Genomic DNA, 21,226 nt, shown 5'->3' on the forward strand with positions numbered 1-21,226 from the left:
GGCACATGTCTTCACAAGATGAAGGGGCACATGCCTTCACAAGATGAAGGGGCACATGTCTTCACAAGATGAAGGGGCACATGCCTTCACAAGATGAAGGGGCACGTCTTCACAAGATGAAGGGGCACATGTCTTCACAAGATGAAGGGGCACGTCTTCACAAGATGAAGGGGCACATGTCTTCACAAGATGAAGGGGCACATGCCTTCACAAGATGAAGGGGCACGTCTTCACAAGATGAAGGGGCACATGTCTTCACAAGATGAAGGGGCACATGTCTTCACAAGATGAAGGGGCACATGTCTTCACAAGATGAAGGGGCACATGCCTTCACAAGATGAAGGGGCACGTCTTCACAAGATGAAGGGGCACATGTCTTCACAAGATGAAGGGGCACATGTCTTCACAAGATGAAGGGGCACATGTCTTCACAAGATGAAGGGGCACATGCCTTCACAAGATGAAGGGGCACGTCTTCACAAGATGAAGGGGCACGTCTTCACAAGATGAAGGGGCACATGTCTTCACAAGATGAAGGGGCACATGTCTTCACAAGATGAAGGGGCACATGCCTTCACAAGATGAAGGGGCACGTCTTCACAAGATGAAGGGGGCAGGTCTTCACAAGATGAAGGGGCACATGTCTTCACAAGATGAAGGGGCACATGTCTTCACAAGATGAAGGGGCACATGTCTTCACAACATGAAGGGGCACATGTCTTCACAAGATGAAGGGGCACGTCTTCACAAGATGAAGGGGGCAGGTCTTCACAAGATGAAGGGGCACATGTCTTCACAAGATGAAGGGGCACATGCCTTCACAAGATGAAGGGGCACGTCTTCACAAGATGAAGGGGCACATGCCTTCACAAGATGAAGGGGCATATGTCTTCACAAGATGAAGGAGCACATGTCTGCACCAGTGTGTGCCATGATTGATGCATAGGGAGCCTGTGAGCTGGCACAGAAAATCTTTAATGATACAATGATTGACCGATTTATTAAATAATGGATTATGGGTTAAATATGTCTGAAGTAGATATGTCTAATCTGCAGTGCAAAAAAATGTGAAATATTCTTTGCCGTCGCTATCTTGCCCAAACTATATTCACTGAATTCTTGATGAAAAGGCAATGAAGTGTGAGATTTGCCTTCTGCAGAAGTCAAAGAAAACAAACTAACTGTGTCCTTGCAGCTCTTTCAGCTGGCATGCAGATACAGTGTGCCTATCACAACACACTCCACTAAACAAGAAATATCCACATGTTTGCTGACTACGTCCATGTAAAGACAGAAGCATAGCTACATGTAGTCTGGGAAGTCTTGAAATTGTCAAGACACGTACGTCTACACACGTTTCTTTTAGACGTTTTCCATTTTCCCAATTCTGCATGCAGACTGAAGAAACAATGACAGATCTTATCACACTGGGTATTAACCTCTAGTATTGTGGTTAAATGCTAAGGGACTGCTAGACTCACAAAATGTGTAGCTTGTACATGTACCTGTGGCACACAGCTCCCCCTAAATCTACCTCTGTCTAAATCCTCCTTGTTTTATGTAAATCAGGTGCATCTTTTTGTCTATAACATTAAAGCACAAGATATACAGGATAGATCTATGTAGGCTAGTATGACCGAATAAAGCAGGTGTACCAATAAACTGGCTGATATGTAAGGTAGTCTCTGTAATCAGATGTGCTGTGTGTATCCACTTATCAATATTCTATTACCACTACTCACATTTCTAACACGTTAATAAAGTTCCCTTACCCATCAGGCGGTTATACTTACAACTGCACCCTAGCTACAACTACAGCTGTATAAATACAAGTGCCAGTATTTTGCTCTTCCAGAAAAAGACATTGTAGTTAACCTGAACAAGATAGACATTTATAAACATTAGAAATACAGTTTTCCTGAAGATGTGGCATGAGCTATCATCAATTATCACAAGATTTACTATAGGGGGCCTATATGAAAGGCCTGAAGTCAAAAACAACAGGGGTTAACCCACTGCTGTAAAATGTAAGGTATTATAACTTAATTAAAACTAAACAGGATACACCATCCTTGAGAATTTACCTCCCCTGAACACGAGCTCTCCTCTTTCAAATTTTCATTGAAAAAAATTTCTAACAAAAATCAACAAAATTTCCTGCTTGTGTAATTTACACTTCAATATCCTTTCAGACAAATAAATACACATAGACAGCACACTTAACTTGATTACCTTTCATTAAATATAATTATATCAAATCTAAAAAAAAAAAATTAAGACAAAACATGGCCCCTTTGTGTAAAAAAGTGGTCCAATCACAGCACTTGTTATATACAGGAGGAGAGTTGTCATCCTCACAAGTCAGCTGCAGTCGTCTGCCCCTGACTCCCCATCCGCTCTACAGTGCAGCGATGGACTGTAAATTGTGTGTAAGTTCTTTAATGAGGTACGCATCTGAAAATGCCAAGGAAAAAAACTTTTCAAATTAGTATTTACATGAACATGGTGAAGACAAATTTACTTAGTCAATCCTTTCCAAAAAACCTTTCAAATCAGAATTATGGCAGATAAAAACATATACTTCACACCGCCAACTTACGCAATTCAAAAATTAAAAACAAAATGGTGCAGTGGTATGGACTTGTGTATGGTCTTACCTCATTCAGCATCTCTATATTAGCCTGAAGGACACGTGGGAGCTGTTGTATGGTAGCTGTATGGACTTGTGTATGGTCTTACCTCATTCAGCATCTCTATATTAGCCTGAAGGACACTGTGGAGCTGTTGTATGGTAGCTGTATGGACTTGTGTATGGTCTTACCTCATTCAGCATCTCTATATTAGCCTGAAGGACACAGTGGAGCTGTTGTATGGTAGCTGTATGGACTTGTGTATGGTCTTACCTCATTCAGCATCTCTATATTAGCCTGAAGGACACGTGGGAGCTGTTGTATGGTAGCTGTATGGACTTGTGTATGGTCTTACCTCATTCAGCATCTCTATATTAGCCTGAAGGACACAGTGGAGCTGTTGTATGGTAGCTGTATGGACTTGTGTATGGTCTTACCTCATTCAGCATCTCTATATTAGCCTGAAGGACACGTGGGAGCTGTTGTATGGTAGCTGTATGGACTTGTGTATGGTCTTACCTCATTCAGCATCTCTATATTAGCCTGAAGGACACTGTGGAGCTGTTGTATGGTAGCTGTATGGACTTGTGTATGGTCTTACCTCATTCAGCATCTCTATATTAGCCTGAAGGACACGTGGGAGCTGTTGTATGGTAGCTGTATGGACTTGTGTATGGTCTTACCTCATTCAGCATCTCTATATTAGCCTGAAGGACACAGTGGAGCTGTTGTATGGTAGCTGTATGGACTTGTGTATGGTCTTACCTCATTCAGCATCTCTATATTAGCCTGAAGGACACGGTGGAGCTGTTGTATGGTAGCTGTATGGACTTGTGTATGGTCTTACCTCATTCAGCATCTCTATATTAGCCTGAAGGACACTGTGGAGCTGTTGTATGGTAGCTGTATGGACTTGTGTATGGTCTTACCTCATTCAGCATCTCTATATTAGCCTGAAGGACACAGTGGAGCTGTTGTATGGTAGCTGTATGGACTTGTGTATGGTCTTACCTCATTCAGCATCTCTATATTAGCCTGAAGGACACAGTGGAGCTGTTGTATGGTAGCTGTATGGACTTGTGTATGGTCTTACCTCATTCAGCATCTCTATATTAGCCTGAAGGACACAGTGGAGCTGTTGTATGGTAGCTGTATGGACTTGTGTATGGTCTTACCTCATTCAGCATCTCTATATTAGCCTGAAGGACACAGTGGAGCTGTTGTATGGTAGCTGTATGGACTTGTGTATGGTCTTACCTCATTCAGCATCTCTATATTAGCCTGAAGGACACAGTGGAGCTGTTGTATGGTAGCTGTATGGACTTGTGTATGGTCTTACCTCATTCAGCATCTCTATATTAGCCTGAAGGACACTGTGGAGCTGTTGTATGGTAGCTGTATGGACTTGTGTATGGTCTTACCTCATTCAGCATCTCTATATTAGCCTGAAGGACACAGTGGAGCTGTTGTATGGTAGCTGTATGGACTTGTGTATGGTCTTACCTCATTCAGCATCTCTATATTAGCCTGAAGGACACAGTGGAGCTGTTGTATGGTAGCTGTATGGACTTGTGTATGGTCTTACCTCATTCAGCATCTCTATATTAGCCTGAAGGACACGGTGGAGCTGTTGTATGGTAGCTGTATGGACTTGTGTATGGTCTTACCTCATTCAGCATCTCTATATTAGCCTGAAGGACACAGTGGAGCTGTTGTATGGTAGCTGTATGGACTTGTGTATGGTCTTACCTCATTCAGCATCTCTATATTAGCCTGAAGGACACAGTGGAGCTGTTGTATGGTAGCTGTATGGACTTGTGTATGGTCTTACCTCATTCAGCATCTCTATATTAGCCTGAAGGACACGTGGGAGCTGGTGTATGGTAGCTGTATGGACTTGTGTATGGTCTTACCTCATTCAGCATCTCTATATTAGCCTGAAGGACACGTGGGAGCTGTTGTATGGTAGCTGTATGGACTTGTGTATGGTCTTACCTCATTCAGCATCTCTATATTAGCCTGAAGGACACTGTGGAGCTGTTGTATGGTAGCTGTATGGACTTGTGTATGGTCTTACCTCATTCAGCATCTCTATATTAGCCTGAAGGACACAGTGCAGCTATTGTATGGTAGCTGTATGGACTTGTCTTACCTCATTCAGCATCTCTATATTAGCCTGAAGGACACGTGGGAGCTGTTGTATGGTAGCTGTATGGACTTGTGTATGGTCTTACCTCATTCAGCATCTCTATATTAGCCTGAAGGACACAGTGGAGCTGTTGTATGGTAGCTGTATGGACTTGTGTATGGTCTTACCTCATTCAGCATCTCTATATTAGCCTGAAGGACACGGTGGAGCTGTTGTATGGTAGCTGTATGGACTTGTGTATGGTCTTACCTCATTCAGCATCTCTATATTAGCCTGAAGGACACGTGGGAGCTGTTGTATGGTAGCTGTATGGACTTGTGTATGGTCTTACCTCATTCAGCATCTCTATATTAGCCTGAAGGACACGTGGGAGCTGTCGTATGGTAGCTGTATGGACTTGTGTATGGTCTTACCTCATTCAGCATCTCTATATTAGCCTGAAGGACACGTGGGAGCTGTTGTATGGTAGCTGTATGGACTTGTGTATGGTCTTACCTCATTCAGCATCTCTATATTAGCCTGAAGGACACAGTGGAGCTGTTGTATGGTAGCTGTATGGACTTGTGTATGGTCTTACCTCATTCAGCATCTCTATATTAGCCTGAAGGACACGTGGGAGCTGTTGTATGGTAGCTGTATGGACTTGTGTATGGTCTTACCTCATTCAGCATCTCTATATTAGCCTGAAGGACACGTGGGAGCTGTTGTATGGTAGCTGTATGGACTTGTGTATGGTCTTACCTCATTCAGCATCTCTATATTAGCCTGAAGGACACAGTGGAGCTGTTGTATGGTAGCTGTATGGACTTGTGTATGGTCTTACCTCATTCAGCATCTCTATATTAGCCTGAAGGACACAGTGGAGCTGTTGTATGGTAGCTGTATGGACTTGTGTATGGTCTTACCTCATTCAGCATCTCTATATTAGCCTGAAGGACACGTGGGAGCTGTTGTATGGTAGCTGTATGGACTTGTGTATGGTCTTACCTCATTCAGCATCTCTATATTAGCCTGAAGGACACTGTGGAGCTGTTGTATGGTAGCTGTATGGACTTGTGTATGAAATGAATGAATATCGCTGTACATCTTCTCTCTGAAAAACAAAATCAAATTGAGACTTTAAAAGTTACAGTATATATACAAGAACGTATTAATGGCTAAAGGGTTCGCACAATTTATCAGAAAATAAATTCCGGGACTTTTTCAGGACTTAAAAGGATAAATTCCAGCACCTAGCAGAATCTCCCCCTAACCCACAGGACCCCAGTCTCACGTGGACATGGTGTACCCCACCCATAACGATGTGTGTAAATCACACTGTCATCCCTCACTATGTGTGAAAGACCAACTACCATGCTGGCAACTCTAAACTCGGTGTTTGTATTTTTGCCCTAACCAGCTGGGCTGTTTATGAAGAGTTACCACCCCTATCACATATATATTACACGGGTTAACATCTAGTTCGCAAGGTATGCCGTGTGTTTATTTGTGCCTCTCTTCAACCAATCTTTAAATTCTTCAAATAATGGTCACTTGTTGCAAAATTTACACTTCCAGGGCATTTTTTCATGTGCCGGCCCAACTAAGAATTGTTAAAATAATCCAGTATCATACACAGCTGAGTTGGCAGAAGTATCAGCCACTATGGCAATGCATGTGGCTATACTATAAGTATCCATGCTACAGGGCTGCTAACTTGAATTATGTACACAACCCTGGGACTTTAACATTAAGATGCTGCAAGATACAAGTCAACCAACTTGTGACATGGAGCAGACATTGAAAGGGCGTGGAGAGTAAACAAGGCACAAATAAAACACGAAAGGCTTTACTGTTTTACTTTTTCACATGTGTGACATTGTGTCTTTCACATGTGTGACACTGTGTCTTTCACATGTGTGACACTGTGTCTTTCACATGTGTGACACTGTGTCTTTCACACTTGTGACATTGTCTTTCACATGTGTGACACTGTGTCTTTCACATGTGTGACACTGTGTCTTTCACACATGTGTGACACTGTGCCTTTCACATGTGTGACACTGTGTCTTTCACATGTGTGACATTGTCTTTCACATGTGTGACACTGTGTCTTTCACATGTGTGACACTGTGTCTTGCACTTGTGTGACACTGTGTCATTCACATGTGTGACATTGTGTCTTTCACATGTGTGACACTGTGTCTTTCACATGTGTGACACTGTGTCTTTCACATGTGTGACACTGTGTCTCACATGTGTGACACTGTGTCTTTCACATGTGTGACACATGATACACAACACTGTGATACTGTCCTTTTTTCTGTTACATAAGATTCTTCTGTCACATGATAAATAATACAGTGAGAAATACCACTCTTTGTCTATCTATGAAGGCAATTCTGGTATTTCACAAGAACATAAATACTGCCATGTAATACAGCACCATGTAATACAGCACCATGTAATACAGTGCTGACCTGTGCTCAACCATGTAATACAGCACCATGTAATACAGTGCTGACCTGTGCTCAACCATGTAATACAGCACCATGTAATACAGTGCTGACCTGTGCTCAACCATGTAATACAGTACCATGCAATACAGTGCTGGCCTGTGCTCAACCATGTAATACAGTACCATGCAATACAGTGCTGGCCTGTGCTCAACCATGTAATACAGTACCATGCAATACAGTGCTGGCCTGTGCTCAACCATGTAATACAGTACCATGCAATACAGTACTGACCTGTGCTCAAACTTGACCACTTCGTTCCAAATATGCCGGGATTCTAACTTTGCCTGAAGTAGCAGCAGTTTGTATGTGAGGGCAACAGCCGAGATGAGCAAAAACAACACCCTGAAATATCAAATGTTTACAGAGTCAGCATCATTCATATAACACGGAAACCACTTCACCCACATCAGATCAGACTTCAGACCTGACTTCGCCCACATCAGACCAGATTTCAGACCTGACTTCACCCACATCACACCAGACTTCACCCACATCACACCAGACTTCACTGAATGCAGGTAGTAGGCTTTTACATGTATCTAGCAACAACAACAAGTTGTTTAAGATTTCCTTGCAACCAGTAAGAATTTCTTTCTGATTTGATTCAAAATTTTGATGTTTTTTTCTAGAGCAGATATTATCAGTAGCAGGAGTCGGGTATGTCATGGATTCTACACAGAGAATCTTCAACTTGTGACTCTGTAGTATCCAGTTTATTAAACGAGAGTTAAAAAATTGGTTTGTTTGAAGCCTATGGCAAGAAACAAACCAAAATTTTGGACTCAAGTTTAATACACTTGATACGACAGTGTCACACAGTTGGAGATTCTGTTTGAATACCCCAAAAAAGTGCAAAATCTAGTCCTTCATCCTCAGGCCAAAGCGCAACATTTCTGAACAAGGTGAAATATACATCACAGAAAAGAGTTCAACTTCGGACCAGCGGTACTGACCCAAATTTGGGTGAACTTTTTACATTATCATCTATATAATTAAAATTGATCAGCAGATCATTGTTTTCAGTTTACAGATATGACTGTCAAAGGTAGATGTCAAGGAGGGGAAAATTAGAGAAGATGACATCACGCACAGTGTGCAGATTTGTGTGGGAACGCTGGCTGAAACGCGCCTAAACATACCAGACAAGAACATTCAAAAACTTCAAAGGCAACATCGTTCTTACGGAACGCTTAGAGATGAAACTGAAAAAAGGAATTTGCAAAGAATCTATGGCTATGCAGTCAAGATAACGTGGACGTTTGCACTCAATGCAGAAATGTAGGTTGAAATTACAGTAATTACAACCAGATGAGCTACTTTGTAACCATATATATTTGGCTTGATCAAATCTGTTCGACAGAATGTGTAATTTCTGAGTTGTCAATCAGGCATGACAAATATTGCAAATTTGAACCATATCCTTGATTGGTTTTGCTGATTGTCACACCGCTGATGGGTGTGGTACATGTAGGTAATACAGGTGTGGTAGATAATACAGAATGTGGCACAGAAATTCTTACACAAATCTTGACTTACATGACAGTACAGATTGCCAGGAGAAAACTGGTCCGAGGAATTCTGCAGAAAAAAAAACATAACCCGTTAATACACATTACAAGCACTGTAGCTATCTGCTTTAGTTGATGATGCTATGACAATTTGTTTTAGTGAGACATGATAAATTGGACAATGGACATATTACGGTTTATACTTTCGTCATACTGAATGTAGGCAATTCTACATCCAAGTTACCATGGTAACAAACTAATACAGGTGCTCAGAATCCACACTATGATGACTACGTAATTGATGGGGAAGATGAATACTGAACTTACCTTATTTCTTCTAAAATTTGGGACACCTGGTCTGCTCATTTTAGCCAACATATATGTAATTCTAGCATTGAGTTTCTTTTTTCTCACATGGTTAGTCCATCTCATGAACCACATACTCATATCTTTACTTTTCCAAAAGGCTAGCAAAGAAATATAATATTCTACTTTCAACATTACTAATATCTGTCCCAAATTTTAGAAGAAGCAAAACAAACTCTTCCTGACAATTCAGAGAGAAGTCATGTCTTGAGTGACCCAGTGATGCATGACCGAGACTAGAGAGAAGTCATGTCTTGAGTGACCCAGTGATGCATGACTGAGACTAGAGAGAAGTCATGTCTTGAGTGACCCAGTGATGCATGACTGAGACTAGAGAGAAGTCGTCTAGACCCAGTGATGCATGACCGAGACTAGAGAGAAGTCATGTCTTGAGTGACCCAGTGACGCATGACTAAGAAGAGAGAGAAGTCATGTCTTGAGTAACCAAGTGATGCATGACTGAGACTATCATTTTAATAATAAAATATCACAAAACTCAAACCTTACCTTTGAAGTTTTAATGACAAATGGCATATTGCGTCGTACGTTTTGTTGAATTGAAAACCTGTAATAAAAGAAGGGAGATAAAGTTTTTTATTTGGATCAGTAGACAGCAACAACTGTAACACCAGAATTTTTTACTTAGACTGCTGAGTGAAGCCAGACATCTAGCTGTATTTATATGTACAATGCTGGTGTAAGACATGGTTTCTCTACTCATGGTCCACATTCAATACACAAATCACTTCTCATTGGGAAAAATATATTTAAATTTTTACTTTTGAAACCAAATGATTGCTCAAGGTGGAGAGTACTGCTTCAAAGAAGAACACTCCTCAGACTTGTGCATAAGCACACACAATTTTGGGTCAAAAAAGACGTTTTTGCATGTATCCCAATTCAACCTTTTCGCATTTGAAAGAGAAATTTTCAATGCAATTTATGAGCATGTTGAATTTGATTTATTTATTTATTTGATTGGTGTTTTAAGTCATACTCAAGAATATTTCATTTATATGAAGGCGACCAGCATAATGTTGGGAGGAAACCGGGCAGAGCCCAGTGGAAACTCACGACCATCCATAGGTTGCTGTCAGGCCTTCCCACTTATGGCTGTTGAGGAAGTCAGCATTTTTAATTTGATTTCAGAAACAAAACTACTTGGTTGGATTGGCCAGTTTCAGGGCTTCATAAAAAATATAATTTTATCAGTCAACACAGAATAATGCCTTCAGACTATCCTTAAATGAACACCTTGCAAACGTGCAAAAAGATTGAAGAATTACAGTTCATGTACAAATCTTGTCTACCCATCTGCAACTTGTCCATAGACATTCCCATCATGAGCTGGACTTGAACTAACAGCCACCACGCTGTGAGAGGCTCCTGGGCATTGCGTCTCCCCGACACTCTACCCAAGTCTTAATAGGGATCTTGTTTACCACTAGATTTATTGAGCATACAAACCAAATTTGACTTGCCACCTCATGCAGTGTAATTTCTATTGTATACTTGCCATTGGAGGTAAGATTTAGACCTGGATGCCAAAGACACTAGAAACTTAAATGAAATGACCCCAGCTCTAATAGGAAATATCAAATTTGGACTTTCTAGGGCTTCTACTGTAAGCAAATATATACATGTACTTATGGGATAAAAATGTGTTCCGGCTAAGAAATATATAATGTTCCCCCACACCATTCTCAAAAATGAAATATTACAATAATCAGAAGAGGTCCATTTTACAGGGTCCTGAACTCACATTGTGTGAAATACTGCACATGGGGTCCACTGCTGTTCTGCACCACTGAGGGTTTGTCACCTGAATTCTGACGAGCTGAGTGTTTCTTATCCCTGTCGGAATCAGTCTCGTCAGCCAATCCACATTCAGGACACATACTGAGGTCAGAGTCTGAAGAGTCAAGCCCCACTCTGCGGCCATTCTGCATGGCCACACTACTGGCAATTTGCGGGGTGTCTATCACAGAAGAGTTTACCACATTGTTATTCTCCGTCGGTGAACTCGTGGCACTGGGACTAAAAATTTCAGAGAGATTCCCCTTGAAGGGTTCCTGCAATAAAAAAAAATATAAAAAAACACAAAACAAAATTTTAGTGAATATTTTCAAGTCATAGTGACTGAAACCTATATGCAGCAGAGTTTCTCCGCTTTGCAGCCTTTCTTTGAAAAACTGTAGAATCTGTTGAAAGAAATGAGAGGGAACACCAAGAAGGAACCCAGACTGTCTCCCATCTTTTACCCTGGCCTCAAATGCTTTTACCTTGGCCTCCCAGCTTTTAACCTGAGCTCCCAGCTTTTAACCTGGCCTCCAAGCTTTTAACCTGGCCTACCAGCATTTACCCTGGGCTCCCAGCTTTTACCCTGGCCTCCCAGCTTTAACCTTGGCCATTTATGTAATGATCTTATACAAGCAAGTCACAGCTATTGTCAATTTGTGATTGATAAAAATGAGCAAGAACCACAGCTTGTGAAGACACAAGGGTAACTTTTTGTTCAAACGATAAAAATGACTGAACACCACAGCTTGTGAAGACACACTGTAAACCTGCCACAATGTTTGTGAATTAGCTAATGTTCTATACTATTACGTTATGCATAAGAAAACCAGTGTTTACTGTTTGATCCTAGATGTAGACTACGCTTTCATTTTAGGCCTCATTTCATTAACTATACATCTGAAGAGAGCTGAAGAATACTTACCGGAGAGGAAATACTCTGATCCTTGGTTGAGTCTGTCTGAAAAAAACAAAAAGCAAGTTTTAGTTTCTCCTTTCCAACCCAGATGACTAGCTACTTTGTTTGTACACACTGCCTCTGCTTCATTTCCAGAGTTAGAGCTTTCTAAAGTTAGTTTTTAATATTTCGGCATTAATATGCAACCAAAACATTGATTTGCACAGGTAAAGAACTATGTCCAAGATAATGGTCTGAGCATGTGGATTATAAAGTGAAATGATCACCCAAATATGACAAAGGATAATAAAGAAATGGAGGACAAATTGCCAGGTTAGATGTATTGCACATGATAAAACCAAGCACAAAAATCCAATAAAACACACTGAAATAAAAATGCACATTCACAGCCAAAGCAAAAACAGCAAAGAGTCAACACTTACTGAATCCTGAGATTTCTTCCAGGTACTGACGAGGAATTTGTATGTACTGTCCCGTGTCATGAACGATCCAAAGACATACTGCAGAGGGAAAAACACACAACAAAGCTCATTATGGTCAGAGGAACGTTTCCACATATCACAAGAGGTAACATGTAGCGCAGCACATAACCTGTTTTGGAAGAGCAGCAATTTATTTCCAGACAGCTTTAAGCCTACTGTACATTATTCATGACAAGATGCTTTGAGAGACAACTTTTGTTTCACATGTCACCGGGACTGGTGGAAATTTTGTACATATTTCTATGGCAACCACTAATTATTTGTACCTTTTTTCAGCAACAAGAATTGCTCCTATGTAATATGCCTTTTGAAAATTATACATAAGCATAGTAGCTTGTTTAGATTAAGAGCACAATTAAAGATGTGGGGGTTAAGAAAGCTGAGCAGAGCCCTAGATCCATTTACTCACGCCATCTTACAACAGGAGGCATGTGTCACACTTACAGTCTTGATCACATGACCTTGTATTGGCAGAGCGAGGACATAACTCCTTAAAGTCACCATTTAATTTACAAACAAAGAGCAGAGAATATACATATAATTCCCTGCAAAAGCCCCTCTATGAAGTGATACCTTTTCCTCTGCAGTCTGAATACCAATGGCATTTGGAATGATAAGAGCGGTCTTCTCACGGGAGATGTTGACCACCTTCTCCATGGGGATCTCCACCTAAACAAAAACAGTACCAGGATAGCTCACTTAAAAATCTAACCTCAAAACCAAACAGATAAACTGTATACCATACTCAAGACTTTTTCACTTCCAAAACTCAAAATTTATTTATTTATTTCTTTGATTGGTGTTTTACGCTATCCAGAAGACAAAATAGCTTCCTTCAAATGAGCCTGACAGATATAACACCCCATTTCTTTTCTCACATGATAACCTAGTGTTGTGTTTAAGAGGACACTGAGCCTTGACTGAAAAAGATTACATTTTATGTGAAACACTGATGTAAGCAAACCCACCAAAACATAAATTATTGTCATACAGTAAACATTGAGGTGGACAAATTACATTCAAAGTTGCCCTATATATTACTAAATAAGCAAAAAGCCTGAGGAAATAGGATAACTTGAGACTTTTGTTCCTGTACTCCTTGTTGACGGATATAGTGGACACATGAAGCAAGAAGGGTACCATACACGTAGATGGAAAAGCAAATTTCCTATATTTCAAGAGACACTGTGAGAAAGTTTCCCTGCGACTTCAGAAAATGTGGGACAGTTTGCAGTCAACTTGTGGTTTCTTCATGCAGTGTACATCAAAAAGAAAATATTGGAATGTCAAATGTGCAACCTGAGTATTTTTTGGAGTCTCTATGTTTTACATTATGATCAGTCTACATGTATGGGTTGATCAAAAAGATTTCAGCTTTCGTATCATGAAATACAAACTGAAACAGATCCAACCCTCTGTAAATACAAGAAAGACTTTGCTAGAACGGAACAATGAATTATGATGGTACCAACTTGACTCACAACAAGCCACACCTGTGAATTGTGACAATGGAGATGTTTAAATGACTTACTTGTCGGCCACGAGCCCTGATTTTTGAGTAGAAGCAAATCCAGTTGGGAGAGACATAAAGGTTTCCATGTAAAAGTATATCACCCAGAAAGGCACAGGAATAATCTGTAGGGAGAGACACAAACAAATCTACATATGATATTGGTGCAAAAAGATAGGAACCATATAAATGTGACACAGGAAACAGATGATCCTAGACAATTTGAAGACTTACCTGTACTTATTTAATTAACTTCTGCTGGAGATGATTCTTAGGAATATTTCAGTTATACAATGAATACAGGATACATCATGAGCGAACTACATGCGTAACAACTAAATGTCATGAGACACAGAATAATGACTTAATCAGTTGTCATGATGATGTATTTCATATATATCATAAATGAATGTATGTATTGAGCATACAATTATGATCAAAATGATAATAAAAAAAATTATACTCTAAGAAAAATTAGAGTATGTAGATTTAATGTAAAAGTTAATTTGAATAAATACTGATAAATGAAAACGCACAAACAAATGAGGCAGTCAAGAGAAGAATTATCAAAGTCAAATACTGTATGCGGAACTGAAACAGCTGTTGTTTAAACAAACCTCAACAGTTGAACTGAGAACAAACATATGTAGCGAGGTTTTTATTTTTATGAAATTGCTCCTGAAGTGCACTGGAGGTTTTGCAGACAGTGGTGCCTAATACAGTCAGTTTGATTACAGGCAACAGGATGGAAGTTTATAAAGATGAATACGAAGTTTGATTACAGTCAGTTTGATTACAGGCAACAGGATGGAAGTTTATAAAGATGAATAAGAAGTCTGATTACAGCCAGTTTGATTACAGCCAATAGGATGGATGATTATGAAGTTGAATACAGTAAGTTTGTTTACATCCTATAGGTTGGAGGTTTATTAAGTTGAATACGGTAAGTTTGTTTACATCCAATAGGTTGGAGGTTTGTTAAGTTGAATACGGTAAGTTTGTTTACATCCAATAGGTTGGAGGTATGGTAAGTTGGTAGACCACAGGATGGAGGTTCATAAAGTTGAATACAGTAAGTTTGTTTACATCCTATAGGTTAGAGGTTTATTACGTTGAATACGGTAAGTTTGTTTACATCCACTAGGTTAGAGGTTTGTTAAGTTGAATACGGTAAGTTTGTTTACATCCAATAGGTTGGAGGTTTATTAAGTTGACTACGGTAAGTGTGTTTACATCCACTAGGTTAGAGGTTTGTTAAGTTGAATACGGTAAGTTTGTTTACATCCACTAGGTTAGAGGTTTGTTAAGTTGAATACGGTAAGTGTGTTTACATCCACTAGGTTAGAGGTTTGTTAAGTTGAATACAGTAAGCTTGTTTACATCCAATAGGTTGGAGGTTTATTAAGTTGACTACGGTAAGTGTGTTTACATCCAATAGGTTAGAGGTTTGTTAAGTTGAATACAGTAAGCTTGTTTACATCCAATAGGTTGGAGGTTTATTAAGTTGAATACGGTAAGTTGGTTTACATCCACTAGGTTAGAGGTTTGTTAAGTTGAATATGGTAAGTTGGTTTACATCCACTAGGTTGGAGGTTTGTTAAGTTGAATACGGTAAGTTGGTTTACATCCAATAGGTTAGAGGTTTGTTAAGTTGAATACGGTAAGTTTGTTTACATCCAATAGGTTAGAGGTTTGTTAAGTTGAATACGGTAAGTTTGTTTACATCCACTAGGTTGGAGGTTTGTTAAGTTGAATACGGTAAGTTGGTTTACATCCACTAGGTTAGAGGTTTGTTAAGTTGAATACGGTAAGTGTGTTTACATCCAATAGGTTAGAGGTTTGTTAAGTTGAATACGGTAAGTGTGTTTACATCCAATAGGTTAGAGGTTTGTTAAGTTGAATACGGTAAGTTGGTTTACATCCAATAGGTTAGAGGTTTGTTAAGTTGAATACGGTAAGTTTGTTTACATCCACTAGGTTAGAGGTTTGTTAAGTTGAATACGGTAAGTTTGTTTACATCCACTAGGTTGGAGGTTTGTTAAGTTGACTACGGTAAGTGTGTTTACATCCAATAGGTTAGAGGTTTGTTAAGTTGAATACGGTAAGTGTGTTTACATCCACTAGGTTGGAGGTTTATTAAGTTGAGTACGGTAAGTGTGTTTACATCCAATAGGTTAGAGGTTTGTTAAGTTGAATACGGTAAGTTTGTTTACATCCACTAGGTTGGAGGTTTGTTAAGTTGACTACGGTAAGTGTGTTTACATCCACTAGGTTGGAGGTTTGTTAAGTTGAATACGGTAAGTGTGTTTACATCCACTAGGTTGGAGGTTTATTAAGTTGAGTACGGTAAGTTTGTTTACATCCACTAGGTTGGAGGTTTATTAAGTTGAGTACGGTCAGTTTGTTTGCATCCACTAGGTTGGAGGTTTATTAAGTTGAGTACGGTAAGTTTGTTTACATCCAATAGGTTGGAGGTTTATTAAGTTGAGTACGGTAAGTTTGTTTACATCCACTAGGTTGGAGGTTTGTTAAGTTGAATACGGTAAGTGTGTTTACATCCACTAGGTTGGAGGTTTATTAAGTTGAGTACGGTCAGTTTGTTTGCATCCACTAGGTTGGAGGTTTATTAAGTTGAGTACGGTAAGTTTGTTTACATCCAATAGGTTGGAGGTTTATTAAGTTGAGTACGGTAAGTTTGTTTGCATCCACTAGGTTGGAGGTTTATTAAGTTGAGTACGGTAAGTTTGTTTACATCCAATAGGTTGGAGGTTTATTAAGTTGAGTACGGTAAGTTTGTTTACATCCACTAGGTTGGAGGTTTGTTAAGTTGAATACGGTAAGTGTGTTTACATCCACTAGGTTGGAGGTTTATTAAGTTGAGTACGGTCAGTTTGTTTGCATCCACTAGGTTGGAGGTTTATTAAGTTGAGTACGGTAAGTTTGTTTACATCCAATAGGTTGGAGGTTTATTAAGTTGAGTACGGTAAGTTTGTTTGCATCCAATAGGTTGGAGGTTTATTAAGTTGAATACGGTAAGTGTGTTTACATCCACTAGGTTGGAGGTTTATTAAGTTGAGTACGGTCAGTTTGTTTACATCCAATAGGTTAGAGGTTTAATAAGTTGAGTACGGTAAGTTTGTTTACATCCAATAGGTTGGAGGTTTAATAAGTTGAGTACGGTAAGTTTGTTTACATCCAATAGGTTGGAGGTTTAATAAGTTGAATACGGTCAGTTTGTTTACATCCAATAGGTTGGAGGTTTATTAAGTTGAATACGGTAAGTATGTCTGCATCCAATACATTGGAGTTTGCTTACAGTCAATAGGAGTTTCGTCTTCAGGAACGCGCTTGAACAGTTTGTGGAATTTCTCACTCCTGGACTTGCTACAACTGGGTGCATTTTCCTGAAAGAAGAAGAGGGTCAAACATCACACCAGTGCTCGAGTACTCCCTGTTGACACTTTTCTTTAACCAAGTTGCAAACTAAATGGGGTAGCTCATGACCACACCTATACCTTTTCATCTTGTTTGCTTCAGAGTTTTAGTATTATTCCATTCTGTCATATACAAGGTTTCAGGCAGATGATTTCAATGCTGTTTTACAAGTACATACATGTAAAGTGCATGATTTTACAGGTGTGGATCCATATATCTGTGTCTACCAGATAAAGTAACAGCCAACCCCTTTCGAAACCAATCTTCATGTTTTACCAAGGTGAAACAATCCTAAACTCATACCACTCTTCAATTAGACCATAAGAATGGATAAGAGTGTTCCAGTAGCCTCTAGATGTTCTCTGGTGTTTCATAGATACACAAACTGAAAAGTCAAATAACCTTCCCTTCCTCTCCAAACATCACAAAAAGACAAAGGGGCCATTCCAAAAAGCAGTTAAAAATTTGTTTTCTTCAGTTAATTAATTTTCACACATGTAATCAAAGCAGCTTTTGGTTGTTTTTTTTTACATGCATTTTTTACATAAATAATGAATGTGTATAATACTGCAATTTTGGTTGTCCACCATGTAGGATAATATCAGATATTACGCTGGAATCACAAACAAAGAAGACACTGTTAGACCTATGTCTGAAATGATCGAACAGTGGACAGGCCCCATTTGTCTCCTACCAGAAGTTGCCTTCTTCAATGCTAAATGGTTCAGAGTTCACCTTCATTAAGAGTAAGTACATGACACAAATTTTGCTTTGGTCTTTTGGTCAGCAAAATGTCGTTCAGTTTTCATCCTACAAGAAATAGTGAAGGAAATCTTACCTTAACAGATGTCTTTCTACTGCCAGCCATCACTGGACTTGAGCTTGAATAGAGAAAACAATCTGTGAATGCACAAGGCTAGACAACACGTCATTACCTCGGGTGCAGCACAAACAAAATACTAGGCTTTCACAGCTCCAACTAGCACACCTATCCAACTAGATCAGCTGTCATACATTTATCTTATAATGCATATAGGTTATCATTTTAATGCTTGTTTATTTAAAATATGATATGATGTGCTAGAAAAACAAGAAACCAGGTTTTATTCACAAAAAGATTAAGTTTAAGTGACTATGAACACACTGTATGTGCTAGTGTTATGTTTAATTGGCAAAAGGAGAGGAAAGTAAAATGTTCAGTAATCAGGGGCCCATCTTATATTTATTTATTTTATTTATTTTTACACTGTACTCAAGAATATTTCACTTATACCACGGCGACCAGCATTATGGTGGGAGGAAACCAGAGAGAGGCTGGGGGAAACCAACGACCATCATCAGTTGATGGCAGACCTACTGGCTATGCCGTTAGCATTTTAATACCATGGTCACACATCACTTTAAAATATGTTGCCAGATTTATACTTAAGTTCTGTTCTAATGGAAACATTTAGAATTTTTTAATATGTGTGTTTCAGTATATTAATATCCTTCAGAATATCACTGCAATTGTACGAGATATTAAATGATCAATTTAATCATAAAATGATGTTGGTATGGATTCATTGGTATCAAATGATCCTTTTCTTCAGTCACATATGTTTACCTCAGAAAACATTAAAATACCTTGTAGGGGAAGTGAAGGGGACTATGCCTAAACATAAGATACAATGTTCTTGCAGTGCAGCTCCAACAAACACACAGAAATATGGCTTACAGAGATACCTTATCATGTAATACTGCGAGTCCAGAAAAATTAAACCATTCACAACACAGCCAACAATCATTTACTTGTTTAAATCATGGTTTATCCATTAGTCAACAAAACAATTTTATTCTGGAAAATTAGAACGGTCCATACCACTTGCACACAGAATCAATTGTGACTTCATCAAACATGGATGTACACCTAGACGCAGTTGTTGCAAGACAAGGTAACTATGAGATGCAAACATAATATTGCTTACAATGCATCAACGTTAAAGGTTTCATCTCACTGAGCAAAAAAAGTCTCTTTGTGAACAATAATATTGTCTACTTGAGCTCTGTGATTTGTCACAATTACACATTTCTGATGAATTGCGCACTTTGCTGAAGAGGCTCTTTAAATTCCTCACGTCAACATGAAGTGCTACCTTTGTTACATAAGCCAATTACATCTCCACCTGCGTTTAATGAGCACCAGCGTACGACATCACTACTGAGAGGCAGCCTGTGAAAGCTAACCTGATAAACTCATCTCAACAAAACATATACTGCCATATCATATTAAATGTAAGGAGAGCTGCTAACAGTTTAACCTCTTAAAATGGCTCAGTTATCAATAATAACCCCACCCCACATCCTGCTCCAACATCAAAGACAGCTCATTTAGCCTGCGTGACACAGTTAATGAGTGTCCCTCTGATTTATCTACAGCACTTGAGGTCACATTTCTCACCTGGAGAGGTTATATCATAGACGAAAATATAGAATTCTCTGCCCCACAGGCTATACCCGGGGCAAGCAGATAAGTAAACACGATGCCCACATGTGTATAATCCAACTCTTCTCAGCATCTAATTACTGACGTGGCCCTAACCCGAAGTGAAAGGAGAAAAGACATCCTCGCCCATTTCATTACATGCCATCAACCTACATCAACCCTATAGAGATTTCAGATCAAAAATATATATGAAATATTCCAGAGTGGGCCTTGTAGTGATGGCTGCATCCTCTTCCAGCCTTATGTTGCCATCTCACTTGGTGGTGGTCCCCATACTACAGAGCTGGTTGAAAACAATGACGCAGAGTTTTCCTTTTGGCGTGGGGGTGGGTGGTGAAGGGTTCACTGTAAAGTTAATAAATTTACAAACACCTCATGTTAAACCCGAAAGTCAGCAGCAATATTTGACTTTGGAGCATCTTTTGCTTATACAGCACAAGTGCGGTTTTCCTATCATCAGAGTTTTGCATTCACCATAACAATAGCAGACATCACCTTGAAACGAAATACCATCTACTGAATGGAGATTTATTCTATATCTAACATTCAAGAGTAGTGAAACTTCAAATACAGTGTATAAACAAACACATACAAGTATCACAAAACTGGCCATGTTTAAAATATTAGATGTGGCTTGTTTTCATTTGGCTTCTCTTCTGTTAGTTCAAACCCAGTGAAGAAAGATTATACCTGTTCAGGTACGTGAAGCAGTTCCCCAGACATGGCCATGCTACACAAGGCCATGCTACACTATAACCCTTGACACCAGTATATAAAAATACACACATAAATTATATTTCCTTATTACACTGCAAGTTTCATAAGCTACGGTATGAATGAGAAACTTGCACAAGATAGGTCTCAGCATTCCGGTTTCTTCTTAAGTCAGCATATATAATGGACATTCAAATCTTACTAATATAAAAGCTCTCTTTGTTCCAAACCTAATGGAAAATCACATTGTCCAAAAAAAATTGGGAACTCTGCTTATACAATGTTACTGCTATAATTAGCTTCTGTTACACCAAAAAACACACCAGAAGCATTCACCTCACTTTAATACAGTTTCACCAGGTGACTTTTAGTTCTTTTTACATGTAAGTATAAAGTTACATAAAATCACTGTTTTATTTGAGACCTGCTATATCGCTTCACGTGCCTCCTAGCCTCTTTGCGCTTTTCTCTTCCCTCACTAAGCAAAACATAGTGTTAGACACAGATAGAACAGCCAGCAAATGGCTGCCAACTGGTTTCCCAATCTGTATATAAAATCAAGATATCTGTTTATGCATAATACTCCAATATAACAAATTCACCATAACTACATTTTTTGAAAAATATGTATAACTGAGAGGCTTGTACACTATTAGGTACCTCATATTAACCTGAGCTAGTGTGAGCCCCATGCACACTTCAAAAAAAAATATCATGAAATATAAGTAAACTT

General features: G+C 39.2%; 1 protein-coding gene across 1 annotated transcript in view; it reads right to left on the reverse strand.

Moving 5' to 3' along the window:
* Positions 1–893: 893 nt before the first annotated feature.
* The window catches only part of LOC135472406 (GRAM domain-containing protein 2B-like), a 94,011-nt gene continuing 73,678 nt past the window's right edge, over positions 894–21,226 (reverse strand). The window contains exons 6-17 of the mRNA XM_064751895.1: positions 18,133–18,175; positions 17,176–17,263; positions 13,881–13,984; positions 12,923–13,018; positions 12,290–12,367; positions 11,874–11,909; positions 10,914–11,223; positions 9,659–9,716; positions 8,814–8,855; positions 7,509–7,619; positions 5,767–5,872; positions 894–2,454 (exon numbers count right to left, since the gene is read on the reverse strand). Coding sequence (XP_064607965.1) covers positions 2,362–2,454; positions 5,767–5,872; positions 7,509–7,619; positions 8,814–8,855; positions 9,659–9,716; positions 10,914–11,223; positions 11,874–11,909; positions 12,290–12,367; positions 12,923–13,018; positions 13,881–13,984; positions 17,176–17,263; positions 18,133–18,175 — 1,165 coding nt within the window. The 3' untranslated portion in view covers positions 894–2,361. The remainder of the gene's footprint in view (positions 2,455–5,766; positions 5,873–7,508; positions 7,620–8,813; positions 8,856–9,658; positions 9,717–10,913; positions 11,224–11,873; positions 11,910–12,289; positions 12,368–12,922; positions 13,019–13,880; positions 13,985–17,175; positions 17,264–18,132; positions 18,176–21,226) is intronic.

The sequence above is a fragment of the Liolophura sinensis genome, chromosome 8 (genome assembly GCF_032854445.1).
Source record: "Liolophura sinensis isolate JHLJ2023 chromosome 8, CUHK_Ljap_v2, whole genome shotgun sequence".
In the NCBI taxonomy this organism is placed as follows: domain Eukaryota; kingdom Metazoa; phylum Mollusca; class Polyplacophora; order Chitonida; family Chitonidae; genus Liolophura; species Liolophura sinensis.